General features: G+C 44.6%; 2 protein-coding genes across 2 annotated transcripts in view; one reads left to right on the forward strand and one right to left on the reverse strand.

Moving 5' to 3' along the window:
- Positions 1-15,662, reverse strand: part of LOC137420667 (cingulin-like protein 1) — a 139,496-nt gene extending 123,834 nt beyond the window's left edge. Inside the window, exon 1 of the mRNA XM_068105916.2 lies at positions 15,599-15,662. The gene's annotated coding sequence lies outside the window, so the exon portion shown is untranslated. The remainder of the gene's footprint in view (positions 1-15,598) is intronic.
- The window catches only part of LOC137420668 (meiosis-specific nuclear structural protein 1), an 87,800-nt gene continuing 75,560 nt past the window's right edge, over positions 15,059-27,298 (forward strand). Inside the window, exon 1 of the mRNA XM_068105918.2 lies at positions 15,059-15,228. Coding sequence (XP_067962019.2) covers positions 15,115-15,228 — 114 coding nt within the window. The 5' untranslated portion in view covers positions 15,059-15,114. The remainder of the gene's footprint in view (positions 15,229-27,298) is intronic.

Here is a 27,298-nt window from a genome sequence, read left to right on the forward strand (position 1 = left end):
CAAATTGATAATAATAGAGAGAAAAGCGAGACAAATGTATGGACATATGCGAGTGGCGTGCCATTAATAGTTATTTGGTAGGAGAGAGAGAGAGAGAGGAGAGAGGAGAGAGGAGAGAGGAGAGAAAGAGAGGGGAGAGAGAGAGGAGAGAGAGAGGAGAGAGAGAGGAGAGAGAGGAAGGAGAGAGAGGAAGGAGAGAGAGAGCGAGAGAGAGAGAGAGCGAGAGAGAGAGAGGAGAGAGAGAGGAGAGAGAGGAAGGAGAGAGAGAGCGAGAGAGAGAGAGCGAGAGAGAGAGAGCGAGAGAGAGAGAGCGAGAGAGAGAGAGCGAGAGAGAGAGAGCGAGAGAGAGAGAGAGAGAGCGACAGAGAGAGCAAGAGAGAGAGCGAGAGAGAGAGCGAGAGAGAGGAGAGAGAGAGAGGAGAGAGAGAGGAGAGACAGGGAGAGAGGAAGAGAGAGGAGAGACAGGGAGACAGGGAGACAGGGAGACATGGAGACAGGGAGAGAGGGAGAGAGGGAGAGAGGGAGAGAGAGAGAGAGAGAGAGAGAGAGAGAGAGAAGGGTTAGTATGTGTGGAAGAAAACCCGAGGGTAAGATGAGCAGCGCTCTTGAAAGGCTAGAGGGAGGGATGCGAGACAAACAGTCGGTTCTGCATACAAAAAATGGATGATGGAATAGAGTCGAGCATTCAGCTTGGAAATGGGGAGGACAACCAGGTGTGGGATGCTGGAAGGACGCATGTAACCTGTAACCTGAGTGGGCTGCGGCTTTTGAGCAAATTCTTCCGGTTAAAAAAAAAATTAATATTAAAAAAAATGATCAAAGGCAAATGCTTGCTTTTATGCACCCGCACAAAAACGTTTCAAAATAAAACTGGAACGGCACTCGGGGAGCGCATGCCTCAACCAGGCTGAAGAGGTATATTATTTTGAATCCCACTGATATGTTGAATATGTGTCAGGACCTTATTCAAAACCTAATCAACTTGTTCTAATCACACACCAAATCTGTCCACTAAGTTTTGTCAAAATCTGTCCCTAACCTTTTGAGTAACAGGTATTGTGCTCACAGACAGACAAACGGACAGACAGGGGAGAAAAGATAACCTCCGTCCACCTTCAGTGTTATATTTGTTGGTAAGGGCTATAAACCAGATTAGAGGAAACTGTCAAACAGGTTTTAATGACCTTACCAGCCCACAGTGGCATCAACGAGAGCATGTTTGGGGTAAACAAGTGGGTAAGAGAAACCCTTTGCTGTAACAATTACTGAACCAAGAAACCAACAGGAATTCAAAAGGACAACATGTGTATGTATATATATATATATATATATATATATATATATATATATATATACATACAGTCACGTGAATGATTTCATTTCAAAAGGAGTCCTCTAGCCTGGTGTTGGCTTAGCGGTTAGGGTACCGGCTTGGGATCCTAGGATCCTGGGTTCGAATCCCAGTCGCCCGCTGAATTAACGCCAGGGGGGTTGACTCAGCCTGTCATCCTTCCGAGGTCGGCAAAATGAGTACCAGCTTGCTGGGATGAATGATCCCGGTGTGTATCCCGGTTTAGAATAGGTACACCGTATCCCTGCGCATCGTAAGAGCGTGACCAAGGGTTGGCGTCAGGAAGGGCATCCGGCCATAAAAACATTGCCTCAAACAGGAAACCATGATTGTCATGGGGCCCACAAGGCCAACCCCCGCTCTAGCGGGGAAAATGGCCTTAAAACGATCATTCATTCATTCATTCACGTGAAAAAGTAAGTGCACCCCATGTAAAGCTTTCACTTTTTCAACATATTTCAACATACAGGTATTTGATCTTCATTTCAACAATATTGATAGATAAAGGTGATATAATATAACAAATATCATGAAACATTTACATTTTGTAGTCCATTGTATAATTTAAATAAACATAAATGCAAATTTCGCATGTGGAAAAAGTAAGTACACCCTTGGCTCTAATAGATGGTATTGCCCCCATTTGGCAGAAACAACCTCAAGTAGGCGTTTCTTATAACTGTCTACCAGTCTCTGACATCGACTGCGAGAAATTTTTGCCCACTCCTCCATGCAGAATTCTTTCAGCTGTGCGATGTTTGAGGGGTTTCTTGCATGCACAGCTCGTTTCAAATTCCCCCACAACATCTCGATGGGATTTAGATCCGGGCTTTGACTTGGCCATTCCAGAACCCTCCATTTCTTTCTTTTCAGCCATTCCTTGGTGGATTTACTGGTATGTTTAGGGTCATTGTCATGTTGCAACGTCCACCTTTGGTTGAGCTTCAACTTTCCGACAGATGGCCTCACATAATCCTCAAGCACCCTCTGGTACAATGAAGAATTCATAGTGGATTCTATGATGGTGAGCTGCCAAGGCCCTGATGCAGCAAAGCTGCCACAAACCATAATATTTCCACCACCATGCTTTACAGTTGGTATCAGGTTCTTGTGGTCAAATGCTGTCTTTGGTTTTCGCCAAACATGTCTTCTGGTACTGTGGCCAAATAGCTCTACCTTTGACTCATCTGTCCAGAGCACATTGTTCCAGAAGTGCCGGTCTTTGCCTCGGTGTTCATTGGCAAACTTTAGTCTTGCCCTGATATTCTTTCTGGACAGCAAAGGCTTCCTCCTGGCACACCTCCCATGTAGATCAAATTTGTGCAGCCTCTTTCTAATGGTAGACTCGTGCACTTTGACATCAACAGTGGCAAGAGCTCCTTGGTCGCCTCTTACGATGTGCATGGATACGGTGTACCTATTCTAAACCGGGGTACACACCGGGATCATTCATCCCAGCAAGCTGGTACTCAATTTGCCGACCTCGGAAGGATGACAGGCTGAGTCAACCCCTCTGGTGTTAATTCAGCGATCGACTGGGATTCAAACTCAGGATCCTGGGATCCCAAGCCAGCACCCTAACCGCTAAGCCAACACCAGGCCAGGCTAAGTGTTTGGAGATCTTTTTAAATCCATTCCCAGACTCGAAGGCATCTATAACCTTCTTTCTGAAGGCCTCAGAGAGCTCTTTTGATCGAGGCATGGTGACGCCGCACACTTCAACAACAAAGAACAAACCAAAACTAAATGTCTGAGGTTTAAATAAGACAGGTTCCTCCAAGATCCTCTCCAACGATGTTCTAATCATTTGCACCTGAGCTGGTGCACCTGATTCTAATTTAGGTATTTTAAGTAGTGATAAATGTAGGGGTGTACTTACTTTTCCCACATGTGAAATTTGCATTTATGTTTATTTAAATTATACAATGGACTACAAAATGTAAATGTTTCATGATGTTTGTTACATTATATCACCGTTATCTATCAATATTGTTGAAATGAAGATCAAATAGCTGTATGTTGAAATATGTTGAAAAAGTCAAAACTTTACATGGGGTGGACTTACTTTTTCACATGACTGTATAATATATATATATATATATATATATATATATAATATATATATATATATATATATATATATATATATATATATATAAATAATACATATATAATATATATAAATAATACATATATAATATGTATATATATATACATGTGTATATATATATATATTTATTATATATATATATATATATATACATATATATAATATATATATATATACATATATATATATATATATATATATATATATATATATATATATATAATATATATAGTTAGGGTTTTGAGAACCCTGCACTTTGTAAATTGTTGTAAATATACCCCTTTGTAAATAATTATTTTGTAAATACCTCCATTCATTGTAAACGTCAGAGCGTTCGTCCCTAGTTAGTCCACATTGCAACACGTAGCGAACAATAGGCCCTTTTCATAGTTATTTCGTTATTATGTGTTCCAGGTAAGGCTGTGTTTCCAATAGTTGACTCTACGTTGCATCAATCAAATAAGATTGGCCCATTCGGTCCATTTGCTCTCCCTCTCCAATTGTGGTACGCGCCTCTGCCCGCCGCAGTCACCTCAGCGCTCGCCCCAGACGCCATTGCCCATGTGCTCCATCTTGGAGAAGAAGGGGGGAGGAGCCACCAGATCACGGGCGTGGCACATCATCGTCAAAGGTGGAGTCAGAGAGCCCTTAACCACCAATCAGCACCGCGGTGAGCGAACCGGTAGGCGTACCCCTCGTAGCCCTCGGCTTGATTTCAGGGAGGGCAATAAAAGGAGGAGTGAGGGACTGCTTACGGAGATGAGTGAGGGAGCACGAACCGAGAAGTTGAGTTGGAGTAAGAGAGAGGGAGGGAGAGAGGAGCGAACATCAAACATTCATTCTTGGCGCGAACATCCTGTGGGCGTGTGAGAGTCGGCACGCTCGTGGGCGATACCAACCGCGCTGCCTGCCGGGTTTTTTCACCACTGAACCGGAGCGTGGATGTTCAAGCGGGACCTCGACGTCGTGCGGCGATCCCCGGACCTCCCTGCCCCGCCCCGCTCTGTGGACCGTCTGCCCCTCTCATCCTGCCAGCCATTCCTGCCTGCAATCCCCATTCATGTAAATGAGTTTGTGCTGTCTGTATTGTACTGGTATAAGTAAGACTGTTTAAGGATTTGCGCTGTGTCTTCTTCTTCTTCATATTACTTTCGTTCCTTCTCTTCCTTTGGTTTGTGGTAAATAATTAATAAACCCCTGTTCCTCCTTATTCTTTTGGTTTCATTCTCGTCTGATCGCCTTTGTCTTTTCCCAATTGAGTACCAGTGGCGCGATTTTGGCCGAACTGCTTTTAATCGGGTTTCGTCTTTGGTTAACGGCCCGCGTCGCAGCTTCGCTTCGCTCGGCGCAATCCATCCATTAAGCTGTGGCCCGGGTGGGAGTATTTCCTCGCTTACCGGAAGGTGCTGGTACTTAGGTCATAGGAAGAATTGGCCTACTACCTTTTCAGCGCTGACCGGAGTGCAAGATACCCCCAGGACTGGTCGGATGGCCAGCTTAACAGGACAAGGGGATTAAACCCCCCCTTGCTAACGGGAGTGCCGTCCCCCGGATCCGTAACAATATATATATATATATATATATATATATATATATATACTACTCAAAAGAAGTTAAGGGTCAAAAATATTTGTGCATATAAATATAAGCTAACGAGCTAAAATGGTGACGACTAATGACAAAATAATTCTTTGATGGCTCAAGAACAGAAAACACAAAACAAAAACTTTTGATGAGACACTAGTTTATTACCCTGATGAAAAAGAGTCAAGCACCCCACAAAATGATGTTCACACAAGTCGCAGAAGCTTCAGTAACCGGTGTAGCCACCGTTAGCATTCACACATTCTTGACAACGTTGGCACATGCTGTTCATCAGGTGTTGGAAATAACGTTGAGGGATCGCTTGCCATTCTGCGACTAATCACTGAGGCAGTTGCCGGAGGTTGACGGCAGGGACGTGATGTGATCGAACTCGCCGCCCTAGTTCATCCCCACGCATGCTCAATGGGTGACAAGTCGGGTGAATATGCAGGCCAATCCATGTGCTGAACGTTCTTGCTGCTGCAGGAAGTCAGTCACCACCCTGGCACGATGAGGTCTTGCGTTGTCGTCCTGGAACCAAGCTCCTGGTCCAATCAGTTGCAGAAGTGGAATTACCAGAGGTTGAACAATCTCGTTGAGATAACGCTGACCAGTCAAATTTCCGTTGACGACGTACAGAGGGGTTCTGTGGTTCATGGATATCCCCGCCCACACCATCAAACGTCCTCCTCCAAATGGTAGACGTTGAGCAACGTTGAGATCAGCAAATCTCTCTCCTTGACGACGATAAACACGAGCCCGGCCATCATTTAACTTGAGCGAGAAGCGGGACTCATCTGTGAACATTGTCTCTGCCCACTGACCACGGTTCCAGTGGATATGGACGTCTGCACCAATCTTTGCGGGTCCTTCTGTGACGGTCAAGTAGCGGTGGTCGGACTGCAGGACGCCGGCATCACAAACCTCGGCCTCGCAGACGATTCCTAATGGTCTGGTCGGACACGTTGGTGCCTCTGGCAGCTCTGAGTTGATCCCCGAAGATGCCGTGCGGTCACAAAGCACTGTCGCAACGCCATTATCAGGAAGCGGTCTTCTCGTGCTGTTGTTGATCGGGGTCTTCCAGAACGGGGGCGATTCTGAACAGCATTAGTTGTCCTGAACCTCTGCCAGAGTCTGCCGATAACGCCTTGGCTTACATTTAGACCTGAGCCACAGTTTTCTGAGTTTGTCCATCTTGTAGCCAGCCAATGGCCCTTCCCCCATCTTGGACGCTGGGTTGTCGTCGAACCATCTTCAAATTTCAAGTGATGATGAATGGAAAATGCTCAGCCATTTTATTGCTAAAATTGGCATGCATGGAATGACACGCATGCAAAACACGTGCAAATGGTGCATGAGGTGTCACAATGGGTATTTCGAGACAGTTTGTCAGTTTAGTCTGACTAAGTTCGTGCTTCAAATCCATGAAAAGGAAATCTGGGTTAACTTAAAAAGTTTCTAAAGATAAGTGCAATGATTGCATGTCCCATAATAACGTGATGTCTATAGTCCAAATGACAACCCAAAGGGGGATATTCTAACCCTATCTGGCTTAAATAGACATACTTACAAAAATGATAAAAAAATTGACTTTGACCCTTAACTTCTTTTGAGTAGTATATATTCATTTTTTCTGATGTACCATACACTTTACAGAGTGTCAGTGCTGCCAAAACAGTTTCTTGGCAAGAGTTACACCGGGTGGTTTTCCATTTCCTTCCCAGTGTTGCTTATCCGTGCCCTGTCCTTTTAAATGCTGAGCAACAAGCAAGGAGGGCAGCACATACCATTTTTAAAGTCTTTGGTATGACACAGCCGGGGTTTGAACCACAGACCTCCCAGACTCGGACTGGATGTTCTAACCATCGCACGACTGAGTTCGTTTTCAACAGAAAAACCAGCAAAACCAGTATGAGAAATCATGTAATGAGAGGGGAAATCAATATTTCTGGTTATTTGAAGGAAGTGGTTGAAAATGGAACAATCCAGCGGTCACTGAAATAGAGCGTATGACCATCCACTATCCTCTGGGGTAAATCGAAGGTCGACGGTAAACAAAAGGCCCCTACAAGGTGTTAAAACCACAACGAGCTATCAAACTGGAACATGAACAATCTTTGTATTCCAAAATGCCTTCGAAGTTAGACTTTGTGGTACATGCCATTACACCTGTCACCTTTGCATGTAGGAACGCACCCAAACTGGTTCTGTGATTCACATATGGAATGGAATAAACTGCAGTGCAGAATCCAGAGGCCTTAAAGACTGAGACCATCATTTGGAAAATATATGATCACGCCACTGCAAGCAACACTACAAATACGAGTATCGATGATCATGCAGCAAAAGAATGCATCGAACCTCAAGTACAAAGATCAACGTTACCTGTGGTGAGTAAATTAAATAAATAAGTTGGATAAACTCGAAGCTTTATAACAATATTCATTTATCGGACATTAACACAACTGACATTCTTTGATCATTATACAAAAGACAAAACTATTATTAAACCTTTCATCACATTCCTCAAATTCTATTTTTCCCCCTCACTTTGAAATGTTGCTCAACAACATTTTGCCAACTGTAAAAAAAAAAAATAAAGCTAAGATTGAGAGAACACGTCCATTTTTACCCTAAGCGCATGAAGTGGAAAGTGGGTTTAACCAATTTGTTGACTTTATCTGTCTACAAACTTCAGTTTACGAGGAACAACATAATTTAAATTAAAGATCTTTTCTACCCCCACTAATTTCGGTCCCCTTGTTTTATACTTCTCCCACCCCACCCCCCCCCCCCCTTCCCACGCCTCCTGCCCCCAAGCCCTCTCCCTCCCACACTTCTCCCTGCTCTCAAATGTTGTGGTTGTGTGCTTCCCCTTCTCTCCCCATCTTGTCTTCCGCTCCCTCTTTTTGTATATTTTGTTTGTCTGGTTGATTTGTTTGTGAAATAAATGTTAGCTCTTTCACGAGCCTCGATTCAGTATACAAAAAAAATGTTATATTTTGAACACAAATTGGAAAACGAACATGTAGTCCAGCAATATTTTGGCTCTGAATTTGTCCTGATCGCACATGCGCCTACAGGAGCGAGATTTTTATTTGATTACTCTTGTCGACCTGTCTGGCAGTCAAACAAAATCGCAAATAATTTCAAACAGGAAACTTAGTTTTTACGGATGTCATAAAGGACACAAACAACAGGCACTAATAACTAATGTAACGTTTTAGGGTGGTGTAAAAGAAGCTGCATCGACGGCGGGAAAACTTCCGCAAAAATTATTTTTCTGCAACATTTAACATCTTTATTTTATTTCAAATGAATTATATACTTGAAAACTCCAGAACACAAATCGTCTTGTTGGCACTTTCAAAAACCTTTCATTTCGCAGAACTTGGAGAAAAATATTACGGCATTTTTACATCATCTCGACCAATCGAATTTGCTGCTCGCAGACCCCGCCCATCTCTTTTTATTTCAAGACTGTGTGGGGTAAAGTGTTCTATGAACTCCCTAGTTTTTTTCAACTTATCCAAGTTACGTATGTCCTTCACACTTAACTGTTATTATCGACTTCAATGTCCAAAAATTATTATAAAAAAAGAACAGCAAGGATAGGTGACAAAAGCCCCAGAGGCTGGGTTTCTGTTTACATGTGAAGAAGATCGTGTGTATGTGCGCATGCGTATGTGCATGCATTCAACTTGTCTTATCAGGACCGATGAGATCTCAGAAGTACCATACTCGCTCACCTTTGGGCTGTTTAATCAGAGTTCTGTCCCTGCAGGTATCGGGTCCAATTCCAATTTCTTTGTTTTCTATACAAGATTGAGACTCGTGGAAAGGTGATGTGATGGAGTGTAAAAAGACAACAAACTGACAGTGGGACAGCAGTTAAGACACGATAAGCAAGGAAACGAACAAACAGGATAAATAAATAAACCAAGATCGAGACAAGGGACTAACTCACAAATAAGTAAGAGGATTGGCTCAGGTATTATTAATGGAGGTAGAAAAGATTGCGGGTGGGGGGGGGGGGGGGGCGATGATACGAGTTGGAAGTGCACCACCTCCTTCAAGGTCTGGAGGGAAGAATGGAACTGAAGAGTCTCAGGAAGGAGTTTCCGTAAATGGGAAAATAGAGGAACAAAGGAGGTGTGCAGTAACTCTGGATTTTGGAAGTTTAACCGGCAGGGGCCTACGAGAAGAACATGTGCATCCTGGAGTTTCTGGGGAGAGAGGACGACAGAGAACAAGACCAAAGTAGAGGTGGTTGACAAATGTTGTTGTTTTTTTAACAGTGCCCACCAAACAGTCTGGGATGCAAGAGAAAAAGGCCTTGTGCGTTGGCCTCATTGCAATAAATTCCAAAAATGGTGAGAAGTTTCCATTTCACAGATTCCAGGAGATTCCATGTGTTGTTGTGATGCCATCCCATAGGGCAGAGTAGTATCCAGTGAGCTCTGGATAAAGACCTTGTAAAATTAATGAGGAATTACTTCATTGATGGAGGACTGTTGCTGACTTTGGGGCCATATTTGTGATGTGGTGGGCAGAGAGGTTCAAGAAATAAACTCTTCTAATCCCAAGAGCCGGAGGTGGGGCGACACAAACAGCGGAGCTGAAGCACAATATAGATGGAGATTTGGACAATTGAGAGGTGTGGGGTGGAATGACGAGCAAGGGAGGACACGTGGGGAGGACAAGATAGAAGGACAAGGGAGGACACGTGGGGAGGACAAGATAGGGACAAGGGAGGACAAGATAGAAGGGCAAGGGAGGACATGTGGGGAGGACAAGGTAGGAGGATAAGATAGGAGGACCAGGGAAGACACGTGGGGAGGACTGGTGGACTCTTAGGAGGGAGGGGGAGGAATTGAAATTTGGAAAGAGTTGGGCTTGGGGATGGTAGTTATCAGGGGGGTAGAAATTATGATGGTTATGGATGTTGGATGATCCGAGATGGTGGCAAACAGCTATGTTGAAGACCTGAAGGGAAGAATGAGATTGAAATGGATGTGGAAGTTGAAGATGAATACACATATGGGAAAAAAGAGGAACAAATGAGTGGAGGTGAGCAGTGATCCTAGATATAGGTAGTTTCACCAGAAGGGGGTTGATGGTGGATCATGTGTACACTACAGAAACCTGAGGGGAACAGAGCACGGAAAGAGCAGAGAGTGCGAGACCAGAAAGGAGGTGGTAGAAGACAGAGACAGCGATCTGTCTGCAATGGGAAAGTGATAGACTCAGCTTCATCATGGGAGATTCCAATAATCTTGAAGGCCTTGGTTTCCATGGCAACAAGCTGATTGCACAGTGTAGGAAGTCAGGGCGCTAGGTATGAAGGCACCTTCTTTGTTTGCCACAAGCAATGAGCTTGAGAAGCAGAGCTGGATGCCAGACTGCATCAAATGCCTGAAATAGGTCCAAGGAACTGGTTGTGCCCTCGTTAAAATTCAGGTCCTCCAACCATTGCTGAGAGAGGAGCAACCATATGTTTGGAGTCGAGTTACCGAGACAGAATCAAAAATGATGGTCACGTGTCTGGCTGCTTGAAAATTAGCAACAACCTGACCTCAGCAGCAATCAAATCGTCCAACGGATGCTCTATAGCTATCCCATCCATTAGTGAGTGCTTGGCTGGTGAACAAAGCGTTCCTGTAATGAAAACATGGAAAATTGGCTTGGGATTTAAAAATAAAGATAGACAGAGGAAAAAAAAAAGTTGTTTTTTCAAAAATAAAAAGCGACGTACTAGTGAGAAATTGTTTTGGTTTTTTTCTTGTCCCATCGTACGATCAGGGTGGGCCTTGTGCTCCTACCGTGACATCTTCGTACCAAAGTCAGCAAACTAGTCGGTGAGGTTGAGGTCGGAGAGGTTGATTGGGAAGTAGTAGGACATTGGGAAGTTCAATTCCCCCCCCCTCCCTCCTCCTAAGAGTCCACCAATCCTCCCCACGTGTCTTCCCTGGTCCTCCTATCTTATCCTCCTACCTTGTCCTCCCCACATGTCCTCCCTTCCCCACATTGGTAGGGGAAGGTAAGTTGGAGAGGTTCGGGGAAAGGGTAAGTTGGAGAGGTTCGGGGAGAGGCTGGGCCGGATTTAGGAATGGGCAAGTTGGGCAGTTGCCCAGGGGCCTCCACAACCAGGGGGCCTCCACATATGGACGATCAGAAGAAGCTGCACTCTCACCGTCTGAAAATTTCGAGTTCAGAATTTTCTTCCAGTAATTGATCAGTTTCTGAGTTCATTGGAGCAACGATTGGAAGCGTATGAGAACACCTGTTCTCTTTTCGGTTTCTTGCGTAAACTGGAATCACCGGACTGCGATGAAATCGAAGCAGCTGCAGCACAATTGGTTGCCGAGTACAAGGATGATCCAGATCAAACACTTGGTGTTGAACTTGTGCAGTTTGCAGCCTTCCTCACTCATTTACTGGAATACGAAGATGATAAGATAGGGACAGAACATTTCCTTTACAAACTGTTGATGGACAAGAAAGTTGCGGATACATTTCCAAATGTCGAGATAATGCTACGGATGTACTTGGTGCTCATGGTCACAAACTCTTCTGGAGAACGTTCATTCAGTAAAATGAAGTTCATCAAGAACGGACTCCGTACTACAATGTGTCATGATAGGATCAGTCACCTGGCCTTGATGAGTATCGAATGTGACATTCTCAGAGAGATTGACTTCGACAAATTGAACCAAGACTTTGCAAGGGTCAAGTCTCGTAAAGTGCCTGGTCTGTAAATATAGGTATCAGGTACTTTACTAGATTCTTAGGATTGATCATGATTGACCTGCTTGCTTATTCACTATTCAGATTCTTTATACTTGAAACATAGGAACTTCGTAGATTCTTATAGATTGATCATGATGTTTAAAGATGTGCCTGCTTGCTTATTCAAATTCTTTATGCTTGAAACATAGGAACTAGATTCTTATATGGATTGATCATGATGATTATAGATGTACATTTTTATTCAGAATATTTGTACTTGAAAAATATACTTTATGGATGACTGTGACTGTCTTGTCACAGTTTTAGTATTCGAAGGTAGGGTGGGCCTCCACTACTGAAGGCTGCCCATGGGCCTCCACATGTCCAAATCCGGCCCTGGGGAGAGGGTAAGTTGGAGAGGTTTGGGGAGAGGGTAACTTGGACAGGTTCGGGGAGAGGGTAAGTTGGAGAGGTTCGGGGAGAGGGTAAGTTGGACAGGTTCGGGGAGAGGGTAAGTTGGAGAGGTTCGGGGAAAGGGTGAGTTGGAGAGGTTCGGGGAGAGGGTGAGTTGGAGAGGTTCAGGGAGAGGGTGAGTTGGAGAGGTTCGGGGAGAGGGTAAATTGGAGAGATTCGGGGAGAGGGTAAGTTGGAGAGGTTCGGGGAGAGGGTAAGTTGGAGAGGTTCGGGGAGAGGGTAAGTTGGAGAGGTTCGGGGAAAGGGTAAGTTGGAGAGGTTCAGGGAGAGGGTAAGTTGGAGAGGTTCGGGGAGAGAGTAAGTTGGAGAGGTTCGGGGAAAGGGTAAGTTGGAGAGGTTCGGGGAGAGGGTAAGTTGGAGAGGTTCGGGGAGAGGGTAAGTTGGAGAGTGTTCGGGGAGATGGTAAGTTGGAGAGGTTCGGGGAAAGGGTAAGTTGGAGAGGTTCGGGGAGAGGATAAGTTGGAGAGGTTCGGGGAGACGGTAAGTTGGAGAGGTTCGGGGAGAGGGTAAGTTGGAGAGGTTCGGGGAGATGGTAAGTTGGAGAGGTTCGGGGAGAGGGTAAGTGGAGAGGTTCGGGGAGAGGGTAAGTGGAGAGGTTCGGGGAGAGGGTAAGTTGGAGAGGTTCGGGGAGAGGGTAAGTTGGAGAGGTTTGGGGAGAGGGTAAGTTGGTGATGTTTGGGGAGAGGGTAAGTTGGTGAGGTTCGGGGAGAGGGTAAGTTGGAGAGGTTTGGGGAGAGGGTAAGTTGGTGAGGTTCGGGGAGAGGGTAAGTTGGTGAGGTTCAGGGAGAGGGTAAGTTGGTGAGGTTCGGGGAGAGGGTAAGTTGGTGAGGTTCGGGGAGAGGATAAGTTGGAGAGGTTCGGGGAGAGGGTAAGTTGGAGAGGTTCGGGGAGAGGGTACGTTGGTGAGGTTCGGGGAGAGGGTAAGTTGGTGAGGTCTGGGGAGAGGGTAAGTTGGTGAGGTTCAGGGAGAGGGTAAGTTGGTGAGGTTCAGGGAGAGGGTAAGTTGGTGAGGTTAGGGGAGAGGGTAAGTTGGTGAGGTTTGGGGAGAGGCTAAGTTGGTGAGGTTTGGGGAGAGGGTAAGTTGGTGAGGTTTGGGGAGAGGGTAAGTTGGTGAGGTTTGGGGAGGGTAAGTTGGTGAGGTTTGGGAAGAGGGTAAGTTGTTGAGGTTTGGGGAGAGGGTAAGGTGGTGAGGTTTGGGGAGAGGGTAAGGTGGTGAGGTTCGGGGAGAGGGTAAGGTGGTGAGGTTCGGGGAGAGGGTAAGTTGGCGACGTTCGGAGAGAGAGCAAGTTGGTAAGTTTGGGGATGGTGGGTGGGTGGGAGGGAGGGAGGGAGGGCAAGAGAAGAAGGGTAAGTCGGGGAGGTTGAGGTGGCGGGGGAGAGAGATCCATGTGGTTTATAAAGAAATGCGGGAAGCCAGATGCAACAGCAAAAACAACAATCGAAGGTGAAAAAAAGTTATTATTGAGCGAAAGACTGAGTAAATGGAACTGGATGATCTCCGACATCAGCGGTTCTGCACCAGGATCCACAGACCCCCCGGGGGTGGTGATCCCTCAATCAGGGGGTACATGAGATACATTTAGGTTCGAGGCAGCGAAAGACAAGGTGTTTGTACACGTAGTAATGTAGTATAGTATAAAAATTACTGGGTCACCATTAAGGGGTTATGTGACCCCCCTCACGCTGAGACCAAGGGGGTACGCCGACCGGAAAACCATCGGAAACTCTCACCTAGATGTTATCCTTCACAAACACTCACCTATATGTTAACCTTCACAAACACTCACCTATATGTTAACCTTCACAAACACTCACCTATATGTTAACCTTCACAAACACTCACCAAGATGTTAACCTTCACAAACACTCACCAAGATGTTACACTGCACAAACACACACCTAGATGTTACACTGCAAAACACACACCTAGATGTTAACATTCACACTCACCTAGATGTTACACTGCAAAACACACACCTAGATGTTAACCTTCACACTCACCTCGATGTTAACCTGCACACTCACCTAGATGTTACACTGCAAAACACACACCTAGATGTTAACCTTCACACTCACCTAGATCCTAGATGTTACACTGCAAAACACACACCTAGATGTTAACCTTCACACTCACCTCGATGTTAACCTGCACACTCACCTAGATGTTACACTGCAAAACACACACCTAGATGTTAACCTTCACACTCACCTAGATCCTAGATGTTACACTGCAAAACACACACCTAGATGTTAACCTTCACAAACACTCACCCAGATGTGAAGAAACACTCACCTCGAGTCACCTGGATGTTTAAACGCATAATTCGGGCTGGACATAAATCACAGACATCAACTAGAACGGCACTCTGAGAGCATACCTCCACCTGGTTGGCCATATCACTCAATGGTGAAGAATCACTTAACATTCTACTAGCCAGATCAGAATCCGGATCTTCGCCAAAATCGAATCATTTCGTCCTTGTCACATACGCTACATCTCTGCCAAATTTCGTCCGAATCCGTCCACAACATTTTGAGATATTTTGTTCACAAACGGACAAACGGACAAACGGACAAACAGGGGTGAAAACATAACCTCCATCCACCTTTGGTGGCGGAGGTAACAAGAATAACAAGGGAGTAAGTTCATGTTAAAAACTAATGAAGGTAACAACATTAAATTAAAAACCAGTTATAGCTCAACTAGTTAGAATGTAAACTTGTACACAACTAACGACACTAATGAAACTTAATAACTCGATTATTAACATCATTCTACCTTGTTTGTAAACAAACGCGCGGAAAGGGACAGAAAGCCAGGTACACGCGCGCTCAAGGCAGGAAGGAGGGGCCGTGCCAGGTACACATGCGCTCAACGCAGGAAAGGGGTGCCGTGCCAGGTACGTGCGCGCTCAAGGCAGGAGGGGGATACCGTGCCAGGTACGCGCGCGCTCAAGGCAGGAGGGGGATACCGTGCCAGGTACGCGCACCACTCTTCGTGCAAAGCCGCCGCGTCAGCTGAAGCGTCAGGTTGGCACACACACGTGGATGACGGACAAAACAAACATTAATCGTTAACCAATGCAATAGCTGATCAAGAAATGTCGGGCGATCAAGAAATCGCAAAGTCAACGCGAGTTTGTTTACCTAGCGAACCCGGACGAGTACACGCATTGCCGGGAGAGGTGTGCGAGTCGACGAGAACACCTTAAGCAAGGAGACCGTGTTAACTAAAGGGGGGTTGAGACCCATCACCGCGGTCGGGTACCCGTCGAGTCGCGAGCGAGCTCTCCGTGCGCAGTGTGCACTGTTCGTGCTGGACGAGGGTACACGTACACGGACACACTTACCGTATTCACGGTCCCCCAAGGTAGCGCGTGGAAGCGACCGCCGATAAAAGTCAATAAACGATGCTTTGCGCTTCTTCCCCTTCCCTCCAATTCTTATAAATGATGTTCTTCTTCTTCTTCGTCCCCTAATCGCATCGCCTCCTCCTCCGCTTTCTCCGCCCAAAGCCTGCGGAGCCGGTTCACACTATGCGCCAAATGCCGCCCCGTCCCGCCCTTTCCTCAACCACAAACCACACCCCGCATGGAACTCCCCCAAAAATTACACTGGCAGCATCGACATTACGTATGCATGACGTCATAACGTGAAATCTCACATCCATCACGTGAGCAGCCATATTTGACGTACGTTCGTGCAAGCACATCGATCGCAGCACGCGACGCCCCATGACGTAGTTAAATGTTTACGTTTCGGTTTCCCAACAGCACCGGTAATTAGGAGGATCCGTTCAAAAAGTTACACGAACGACATATACGGACAATCCGGTCCAAGGCGTGCGACGTTTTATTTTTATTTGCAAATACATGGAAATTGTAAGAAAATATTTTTTATTGATCAAATGTATATTTCTAGAATGGAAAATAAATTAATGCGGCGTCTGGTCTTCGACTATTGTGAGTATCTGGTTTTGAACATCCCAGGGAAGCCTCCCAGGTGGGTACGAGCGAGGGAGGACTTTGAGTGCAAAGCCACGCCCACCCTGATCAACTGAGTTGGGATCGTGGGTGGGGTGTGAAAGCAGGGAGGGGCGGGGTCAGGGTGTGAAAGCAGGAAGGGGTGGGGTCAGCTTGTGAAATCAGGGAGGGGCGGGGTCAGGGTGTGAAAGCAGGGAGGAGCGGGGTCAGGTTGTCAAAGCAGGGAGGGGCGGGGTCAAGTTGTGAACGCTGGGAGGAGTGGGGTCAGGATGTGAGAGCAGGGAGGGGCGGGGTCAGCTAGAGTCCCTGTATAGAGAGAGTTGCGACATGAAGAGTCCAAAAAAAATTGGTCACGTGGTCTGTGGACGCCATGTTGTTTCCTGTCCGATCTCTATACAGGGACTCCAGGGTCAGGGTGTGAAAGCAGGGAGAGGCAGGGTCAGAGTGTGCAATCAGGGAAGAGCGGGGTCAGAGTGTGCAATCAGGGAGAGGTGGGGTCAGGTTGTGAACGCTGGGAAGGGCGGAGTCAGGGTGTGAAAGCAGGGAGGAGCGGGGTCAGGGTGTGCAAGCAGGGAGGGGTGGGGTCAGGGAGGGGCAGGGTCAGGGTGTGAAAGCAGGGAGGGGTGGGGTCAGGGTGTGAAAGCAGGGAGTGGCGGGGTCAGGGTGTGCAAGCAGGGAGGGGCGGGGTCAGGGTGTGAAAGCAGGGAGGGGCGGGGTCAGGTTGTGAAAGCAGGGAGGGGCAGGGTCAGAGTGTGAAATCAGGGAGGGGCGGGGTCAGAGTGTGCAATCAGGGAGAGGCAAGTCAGGTTGTGAACGCTGGGTGGGGCGGGGGTCAGGGTGTGAAAGCAGGGAGGGGCAGGGTCAGAGTGTGAAATCAGGGAGGGGCGGGGTCAGAGTGTGCAATCAGGGAGGGGCGAGTCAGGTTGTGAACGCTGGGTGGGGTGGGGTCAGAGTGTGAAATCAGGGAGGGGCGGGGTCAGAGTGTGCAATCAGGGAGGGGCGGGGTGAGGTTGTGAACACTGGAAGGGGCGGGGTCAGCTTGTGAAATCAGGGAGGGGCGGGTCAGAGTGTAAAAATATGGAGGGGCGGGGTCAGGGTGTGAAATCAGGGAGGGGCAGGGTCAGAGTGTGAAAATAGGGAGGGGCGGGGTCAGGGTGTGAAAGCAGGGAGGGGCGGGGTCAGGTTATGAAATCAGGGAGGGGCGGGGGTCAGAGTGTGAAAATAGGGAGGGGCGGGGTCAAGGTGTGATAACAGGGCGTGGCTGGTGGGGTTGTTTAGGAGAAACACAGAAACGCCTCCATGTTACCTTTAGATCGTATTTCGATTTAACATAAACGGAGTCGGAATATCTCCAAAATCCATTTCCATTATATTTCGAACATTACTATTTCCATGGGTGGTTGGATCATCGTGGTGGGTGGGTCGATAAGGGGCTGAACAATAAGCGAGATAAGCGAGGTAAGCGAGATAAGCTTCAAGAAACTGATTAGCAAAACGGACTCGTTAACTGATCGGAATTCTCCACGACAAAACCTCAGCGGTTGTTTTTCACATTTACTCCACTTTGCAATTTACTTGAAAAAAAGAAAAGGTAGACTTTGGACTTTTTTTTGGCATCAAGTTGAACACTTTGTTTTGGTCTGTTTGGGACTTTGTTTGTTTTGCATCTATTTTAGGACCTTGGACCTTGCGCACTCTGTTGACTTATTTTAGGACCTTGGACCTTGCGAACTTTATTTGTTTTGGACCTATTTTAGGACCTTGGAGCTTGCAAACTTTGTATGTACCTATTTTGGGACCTTGGACCTTGCGAACTTTCGTTTGGACTTATTTTAGGACCTTGCAAACCTTTTGTTTTGGACCTATTTTAGGACCTTGGACCTTGCAGACTAGGACTTTGGACCTTTGAACTTTGTTTGTTATGGAACTATTTTTGGACCTTGGACCTTGCGAACTTTCTTTTGGACCTGTTTTAGGACCTTTGACCGTGCAGACTTTGTTTTGGATCTATTTTAGGACTTTGGACCTTGTTTGTTTTGGATCTATTTTAGGACGTAGCAAGCTTTTTGCTTTGGCGATTTTAGGACCTTGGACCTTGCGGACTTTGTTTTGGACTTATTTTAGGACCTTGCAAACCTTTTGTTTTGGATCTATTTTAGGACCTGGGACCTTGCAGACTAGGACTTTGGACCTTTGGACTTTGTTTTGGATCTATTTTAGGACTTTGGACCTTTGGACATTGTTTATTTTGGACCTATTTTAGGACGTTGCAAGCTTCTTGTTTTGAACCTATTTTAGGACATTGGACCTTGTGGGTTTTGTTTGCTTAGGACCTATTTTAGGACCTTGGGAACTTTGTTTGCTTTGGACCTATTTTAGGACCTTGGACCTTGCAAACTTTTTGTTTTGGACCTATTTTTGGACTTTGGACCTTGCGAGCTTTGTTTTGGATCTATTTTAGGACTTTGAACCTTTCTACTTTATTTGTTATGGACCTATTTTAGGATCTTGCGGACATTATTTTGGACTTATTTTAGGACCTTGTACCTTGCGAACCATTTGTGTTGGACCTATTTTAGGAGCTTGGACCTTGCGGACTTTGTTTGTTTTGGACCTATTTTTGGACTTTGGACCTTGCGAGCTTTGTTTTGGATCTATTTTAGGACTTTGGACCTTTCTACTTTGTTTGTTATGGACCTATTTTAGGACCTTGGACCTTGCAGACATTATTTTGGACTTATTTTAGGACCTTGTACCTTGCGAACCATTTGTTTTGGGCCTATTTTAGGACCTTGGACCTTGCAGACTAGGACTTTAGACCTTTCGACTTTGTTTTAGATCTATTTTAGGACTTTGGACCTTGTTTTGGATCTATTTTAGGACTTTGGACCTTTGGACTTTGTTTGTTATGGACCTATTTTAGGACCTTGGACCTTGCGACCTTTGTATTGGACCTATTTTAGGTCCTTTGACCTTGAGACCTTTGTTTGCTTTGGACCTATTTTAGGACCTTGGACCTTGTGGACTATTTGTTTTGGATCCATTTTAGGACTTTAGCCCTATTTTAGGACCTTGCAAACTTTTTGTTTTGGACCTATTTTAGCACCTTGGACCTTGAGACCTTTGTTTGCTTTGGACCTATTTTAGGACCTTGGACCTTGTGGACTATTTGTTTTGGACCTATTTTAGGACCTTGGACCTTGTGGACTATTTGTTTTGGACCTAATTTATGACCTTGCACCTTGTGAACTATTTGTTGTGGACCTATTTTTGGACATTGCACCTTGTGGACATTGTTTGTATTGGACCTATTTTAGGACCTTGGACCTTGTCGACTTTGTTTGCTTTGGACCTATTTTAGGACCTTGGACCTTGTGGACGTTTTTTGTTTTGGACTTGTATTTGGACCTTGCGGACTTTGTTTTGTACCTATTTTATGATCTTGTGGACTTCGTTTGTTTTGGATCGATTTTAGGACCTTGTTTGGTGGGGGTGTCCTCTTTTGCATTGTTTCAGGCAATGTGTTCGACCTTGTATTGGACCGTTTCAGTCCATTGTTTGGACCTTATTGGTCCCTGTTTGTTTGGGGTATTGTTTTGCGCCATATTTGCTTTGCTGTTATACTAGCACATGGGACCCGGGTGACGGGTTAATCCTACAGGCTGTGAAGACCCGAAAAATTGACAAGATAAACAACGAAAAAGACTAATAATGAGTTCGGATATAATTCCTTCCTGCACGATGGGAATAATGTGCTTAAGAAGCAGGCAAATGTGTATGAAAATGTAAATACTGCAGAACAGTAATATGACAGGTTTAGGGCGAGGGAATCATGGCATCCCAACAATCCGGTCGGACACGTTCGAAAGGCACCATGAGAGCAGGTGAATGGCAATGCCTTTACAGATCAGACAGTAGTTATGGGTATGCTGCAGGTTTTGGAGATGGAATGTGATGATTTACTCCCTGCTGGTGGATGGGGTTTAAGCAATCCTGAGAACCTGAGCATTACAAGCTCGACTGCTTATGCTCAAGCAGCCTTTGGATTTGTTTGTGACGTCATTCATTATTTTAAAAAAAAAACTGGTTATAATATTTCTTTAGGTGCATATTCAAAAATGAATGTGCATATAGCTGCCTAGTAGATAATACCCAGGTCCGATGTTTCGACCATCTTGTGGTCTTGATCTGGGACTTGCCGACTGGGTCTTCAAAGTACCGTAGTTGGTATAGTGCCTTAATTATTGATCAGGTCATTACATTCACTAGTCAGTCTCTGCTGGTAAGTTTTTTTTGCATACAAAGTCGAGGGTCGTGGGGGAGCTAGAACATAGAAGGGATGAGTACGTCACAAACAGAACAAAAGGAACTAGAACGGCACTCGGTAGAGAGCATACCTCCGCCAGGCTGAACAGTTAATGTTTTGTATCCTACTGATAGCTCAGATCTGGATTCGGACATGAACCAAAACCTAATCGGCTTGTTCTCGTCACACACACAACCTGTCCACCAAGGTCATTGGTGGACAGGATATATCACTCATTGGTGAAGAGTCACTAAAAACAATTCTCTAATCTGGATCCGGATTCGAATCTTCACCAAAATTTCATCAGTCCTTCCTTTTCACACACCCAACCAGGTCCACCAAGTTTCGTCTAAATCTGTGCACAACCTTTTCGAATATCATGCTATACATCCTTTTTGGCCCCATTACTCAATGGCGAAGAATCACTTCGAAAATGGTCGTATCCAGATCCGGATCCAGATCTTCGCCAAAATGTAATCATTTCCTCCTTATCACATACGCAAGCTATCCACCAAATTTCATCCAAATCCGTCCATAATATTTTGAGATATCCTGCTATATGTTGGTGTTAGCCATATCACTCAATGGTGAAGAATCACTTAAAAATTAAATAACTCTCATATCCGAATCCATATTCAGATCTTCACCAAAATCGAATCGAATCGTCTTTGTCAGACACGCAACCTGTCCACCAAGTATCGTCCAAGTCCATCCTCAACTTTTTGAGATATCCTGCTATTTATCGTTTTTGGCTCCATCTCCCAATCTCCATCTCCCATCTCCCAAATTTAGGCTAACCCCCGCTCTAGCAGGGAAAATGGCCTTTAAAATGCATGTTGTGTGTTGTTGTGTCCCAATGGTGAAGAATCACTTTAAAAAATTCTACTATCCGGATCCGAAACCGGATCTTCACCAAAATCTAATAATTTCGTCCTTGTCACATACACTACCTGTCTGCCAAATTTGTTCCACATCCGTCTACAGCTTTCTGAGATATCTTGTTCACAAACACACAAATGAAAAATCACTCAGAGTGACACTTGGCAAAACAGAACAAAGTCGAATGGCACTCAGTAGACCATACTTTTGACCTTTAAAATAATTGGTGGTTGAATTCAGTGACCAGATATGCAAATCGTCTCCAAATTTTAAGTTAATCGGATGAAAATTGACAATTTTAGAAATTTGGCCTATGTTGACCTTTTGGCCTATGTTGACCTTTTGGCCTATGTTGACATTTTGGCCTATGTTGACCTCAAAAATAGTTGGTGGTTGGTTTCAGCAAGCTGATACGCAAATCCTATTCAGATTTCACGTCAATCGGATGAAAATTGAGGATTGTAGAAATTTGTAAAAAAAAAGAGTGGTTGGCCTTTGGTCTATGTTGACCTTGTGACCTATGTCGACCTAAAAATAGTTGTTGGTTGAATTCAGTTAACTGATATGAAAATCCTATTCAAATTTTAAGTCAATCAGATGAAAATTGAGGATTTTAGAAAATTAAAAAGGTTGTTGACCTTTCAGCTTATATTGACCTTTGGCCTATGCTGATCTCAAAAATAGTTGGAGGTTGAATTCAGTTAGCTCATTTGTAAATCCCATTCAAATTTCGAGGACCTCCACTGAGGACCTGGTCAATGAGGCACACTTGTGACCAGGTGTGTTTTGAAAATATATATACTAGCAACGGTATATATATACAACAAGACTCTCTGCTCACCTTCACTCCTTCATTCCTCTTTTCTCCTGCCTCTGGAACAAACTCCCTCACTCTCTTCAATCCCACTCCACCCTCCAGGTCTTTAAAACAGCTGTTCACCACCATCTCTTATCTCCCCCCATTCCAAAACCTTGATCTTTTCTACCCCCACTAATTTCACCCCAAATCCACTTTTTTGAAATACCAACTTCTTTCCTGGAATTTCTTGGTGTCCTTGTGTTTTATACTCCGAACCACCCCCCCCCCCCCCCCTTCCCATGCTTCCTCCCCCCAAGCCCTCTCCCTCCCACACATCTCCTGATGTCCCTGCTCTCAAATGTTGTGTTTGTGTGCTGCCCCTTCTCTCCCCATCTTGTCTACCGGCTCCCTCTTTTTATACATTTTGTTTGTCTGTTTGATTTGTTTGTGTGATAAATGTTAGCTCTTTCACGAGCCTCGATTCTGTATACAAAAAAAAAAAAAAAAAAAAAGGCAATTGTATGAAAATTTAGGATTTTAGAAGTTTGAAAAGGTGGTTGACCTTTGGCCTATGTCGACCTTTTGACCACAAAAATATATAGGATTTTGTTGGACCACGAACTCTTAACATTTGGTGAAGTTTCATGAAGATCAGTTTAAAATTGTGACCTGCAGGCAAGTATAAGTGAGCGGACAGACAAACACACACACACAAACACAGACACACACAGACACACACACAGACACACACACACACACACACACAAACACACAAAGCGGAGTGATCAACATACTTGTCAAAAAAAAAAATTGCCAAGTAACAGACAGACAGATAGGGGTGAAAACATAGCCTCCATGCACCTTTGGTGGCAGAGGTAACGAGACGGACAGACATATGACGAAAATTTTTAACTTTGGTTAATACAAAGAGACAAGGGTGAAAACATAACCTCCATGGACACCTTCCCTTATTGTTTCTCACGTCCGAGTACACGTGACTCCTTCACCTAACTGTGTGCTGCAAACATGACAGCGACGGGATTTCAAAATCGATTCCGAATAAACTGTAAACTTAACGATCAATTGAGAGTGTGACAACAAAGCCTTGAGGATTATATGTTTGACCAAATTATCCATCTGCCTGCACTACTATGTTTGACCAAATTACCCATCTGCATGCACTACTATGTTTGACCAAATTACCCATCTGCATGCACTACTATGTTTGACCAAATTACCCATCTGCAGGCACTACTATGTTTGACCAAATTACCCATCTGCATGCACTACTATGTTTGACCAAATTACCCATCTGCATGCACTACGATGTTTGACCAAATTGCCCATCTGCCTGCAGTAAGTACTATGTTTGACCAAATTACCCATCTGCATGCACTACTATGTTTTACCAAATTACCCATCTGCCTGCACTACTATGTTTGACCAAATTACCCATCTGCATGCACTACTATGTTTGACCAAATTATCCATCTGCCTGCATTACTACATTTGACCAAATTACCCATCTGCCTGCACTACTATGTTTGACCAAATTACCAATCTGCATGCCCTACTATGTTTGACCAAATTACCCATCTGCCTGCACTACTATGTTTGACCAAATTACCCATCTGCATGCACTACTATGTTTGACCAAATTATCCATCTGCCTGCACTACTACATTTGACCAAATTACCCATCTGCCTGCACTACTATGTTTGACCAAATTACCCATCGGTCTGCAGTACTATGTTTGACCAAATTACCCAAATGCTTGCACTACTATGTTTGACCAAATTAGACATCTGCCTGCACTACTACGTTTGATCAAATTACCCATCTGCCTGCACTACTATGTTTGACCAAATTGCCCATCTGCCTGCAGTAAGTACTATGTTTGATCAAATTACCCATTTGCCTACACTACTATGTTTGACCAAATTACCCATCTGCCTGCAATACTATGTTTGACCAAATTACCCATATGCCTGCACTACTATGTTTGACCAAATTACACATCTGCCTGCACTACTATGTTTGATCAAATTGCCCATCTGCCTGCACCACTATGTTTGACCAAATTACCCATCTGCCTGCAGTACTATGTTTGACCAAATTACCCATCTGCCTGCAATACTATGTTTGACCAAATTACACATCTGTCTGCACAACTATGTTTGACCAAATCACTCATCTGAATGCACTACTATATTTGACCAAATTACCCATCTGCCTGCACTACTATGTTTGACCAAATTACCCAACTGTCTGCAGTACTATGTTTGACCAAATTACCCATATGCCAGCACTACTATGTTTGACCAAATTACCCATCCACCTGCACTACTATGTTTGACCAAATTACCCATCCACCTGCACTACTATGTTTGACCAAATTACCCATCTGCCTGCAATACTATGTTTGACCAAATTACCCATCCACCTGCACTACTATGTTTGACCAAATTACCCATCTGCCTACACTCCTACGTTTCACCAAATTACCCATCCACCTGCACTATGTTTGACCAAATTACCCATCTGCCTGCAGTACTATGTTTGACCAAATTACCCATCTGCCTGCAGTACTATGTTTGAGCAAATTACCCATCTGCCTGCAGTACTATGTTTGACCAAATTACCCATCTGCCTACACTACTATGTTTGACCAAATTACCCATCCCCCTGCACTACTATGTTTGACCAAATTACCCATCTGCCTACACTACTACGTTTCACCAAATTACCCATCCACCTGCACTACTATGTTTGACCAAATTACCCATCTGCCTACACTACTACGATTCACCAAATTACCCATCCACCTGCACTACTATGTTTGACCAAATTACCCATCTGCCTGCAGTACTATGTTTGACCAAATTACCCATACACCTGCACTACTATGTTTGACCAAATTACCCATCTGCCTGCAGTACTATGTTTGACCAAATTACCCATCTGCCTGCAGTACTATGTTTGACCAAATTACCCATCTGCCTGCAGTACTATGTTTGACCAAATTACCCATCTGCCTACACTACTATGTTTGACAAAATTACCCATCCACCTGCACGACTATGTTTGACCAAATTACCCATCCACCTGCACTACTATGTTTGACCAAATTACCCATCCACCTGCACTACTATGTTTGACCAAATTACCCATCTGCCTGCAGTACTATGTTTGACCAAATTACCCATCTGCCTACACAACAACGTTTCACCAAATTACCCATCCACCTGCACTACTATGTTTGACCAAATTACCCATCTGCCTACACTACTATGTTTCACCAAATTACCCATCCACCTGCACTACTATGTTTCACCAAATTACCCATCTGCCTGCACTACTATGTTTGACCAAATTACCCATCTGCCGACACTACTATGTTTCACCAAATTACCCATCCACCTGCACTACTATGTTTGACCAAATTACCCATCTGCCTGCAGTACTATGTTTGACCAAATTACCCATCTGCCTACACTACAACGTTTCACCAAATTACCCATCCACCTGCACTACTATGTTTGACCAAATTACCCATCTGCCTACACTACTATGTTTCACCAAATTACCCATCCACCTGCACTACTATGTTTGACCAAATTACCCATCTGCCTGCAGTACTATGTTTGACCAAATTACCCATACACCTGCACTACTATGTTTGACCAAATTACCCATCTGCCTACACTACTACGTTTCACCAAATTACCCATCTGCCTGCACTACTATGTTTGACCAAATTACCCATCTTCCCGCAGTACTATGTTTGACCAAATTACCCATCTTCCCGCAGTACTATGTTTGACCAAATTACCCATCTGCCTGCAGTACTATGTTTGACCAAATTACCCATCTGCCTACACTACTACGTTTCACCAAATTACCCATCTGCCTGCAGTACTATGTTTGACCAAATTACCCATCTGCCTGCAATACTATGTTTGACCAAATTACACATCTGTCTGCACAACTATGTTTGACCAAATCACTCATCTGAATGCACTACTATATTTGACCAAATTACCCATCTGCCTGCACTACTATGTTTGACCAAATTACCCAACTGTCTGCAGTACTATGTTTGACCAAATTACCCATCTGCCAGCACTACTATGTTTGACCAAATTACCCATCCACCTGCACTACTATGTTTGACCAAATTACCCATCCACCTGCACTACTATGTTTGACCAAATTACCCATCTGCCTACACTACTACGTTTCACCAAATTACCCATCCACCTGCACTACTATGTTTGACCAAATTACCCATCTGCCTGCAGTACTATGTTTGACCAAATTACCCATCTGCCTGCAGTACTATGTTTGACCAAATTACCCATCTGCCTGCAGTACTATGTTTGACCAAATTACCCATCTGCCTACACTACTATGTTTGACCAAATTACCCATCCACCTGCACTACTATGTTTGACCAAATTACCCATCTGCCTACACTACTACGTTTCACCAAATTACCCATCCACCTGCACTACTATGTTTGACCAAATTACCCATCTGCCTGCAGTACTATGTTTGACCAAATTACCCATCTGCCTACACTACTACGTTTCACCAAATTACCCATCCACCTGCACTACTATGTTTGACCAAATTACCCATCTGCCTGCAGTACTATGTTTGACCAAATTACCCATACACCTGCACTACTATGTTTGACCAAATTACCCATCTGCCTACACTACAACGTTTCACCAAATTACCCATCCACCTGCACTACTATGTTTGACCAAATTACCCATCTGCCTACACTACTATGTTTCACCAAATTACCCATCCACCTGCACTACTATGTTTCACCAAATTACCCATCTGCCTGCAGTACTATGTTTGACCAAATTACCCATCTGCCTACACTACTATGTTTCACCAAATTACCCATCCACCTGCACTACTATGTTTGACCAAATTACCCATCTGCCTACACTACTATGTTTCACCAAATTACCCATCCACCTGCACTACTATGTTTGACCAAATTACCCATCTGCCTGCAGTACTATGTTTGACCAAATTACCCATCTGCCTACACTACAACGTTTC

The sequence above is a fragment of the Myxine glutinosa genome, chromosome 2 (assembly GCF_964187855.1).
Source record: "Myxine glutinosa chromosome 2, kmMyxGlut1.1, whole genome shotgun sequence".
Classification (NCBI taxonomy): Eukaryota; Metazoa; Chordata; class Myxini; order Myxiniformes; family Myxinidae; genus Myxine; species Myxine glutinosa.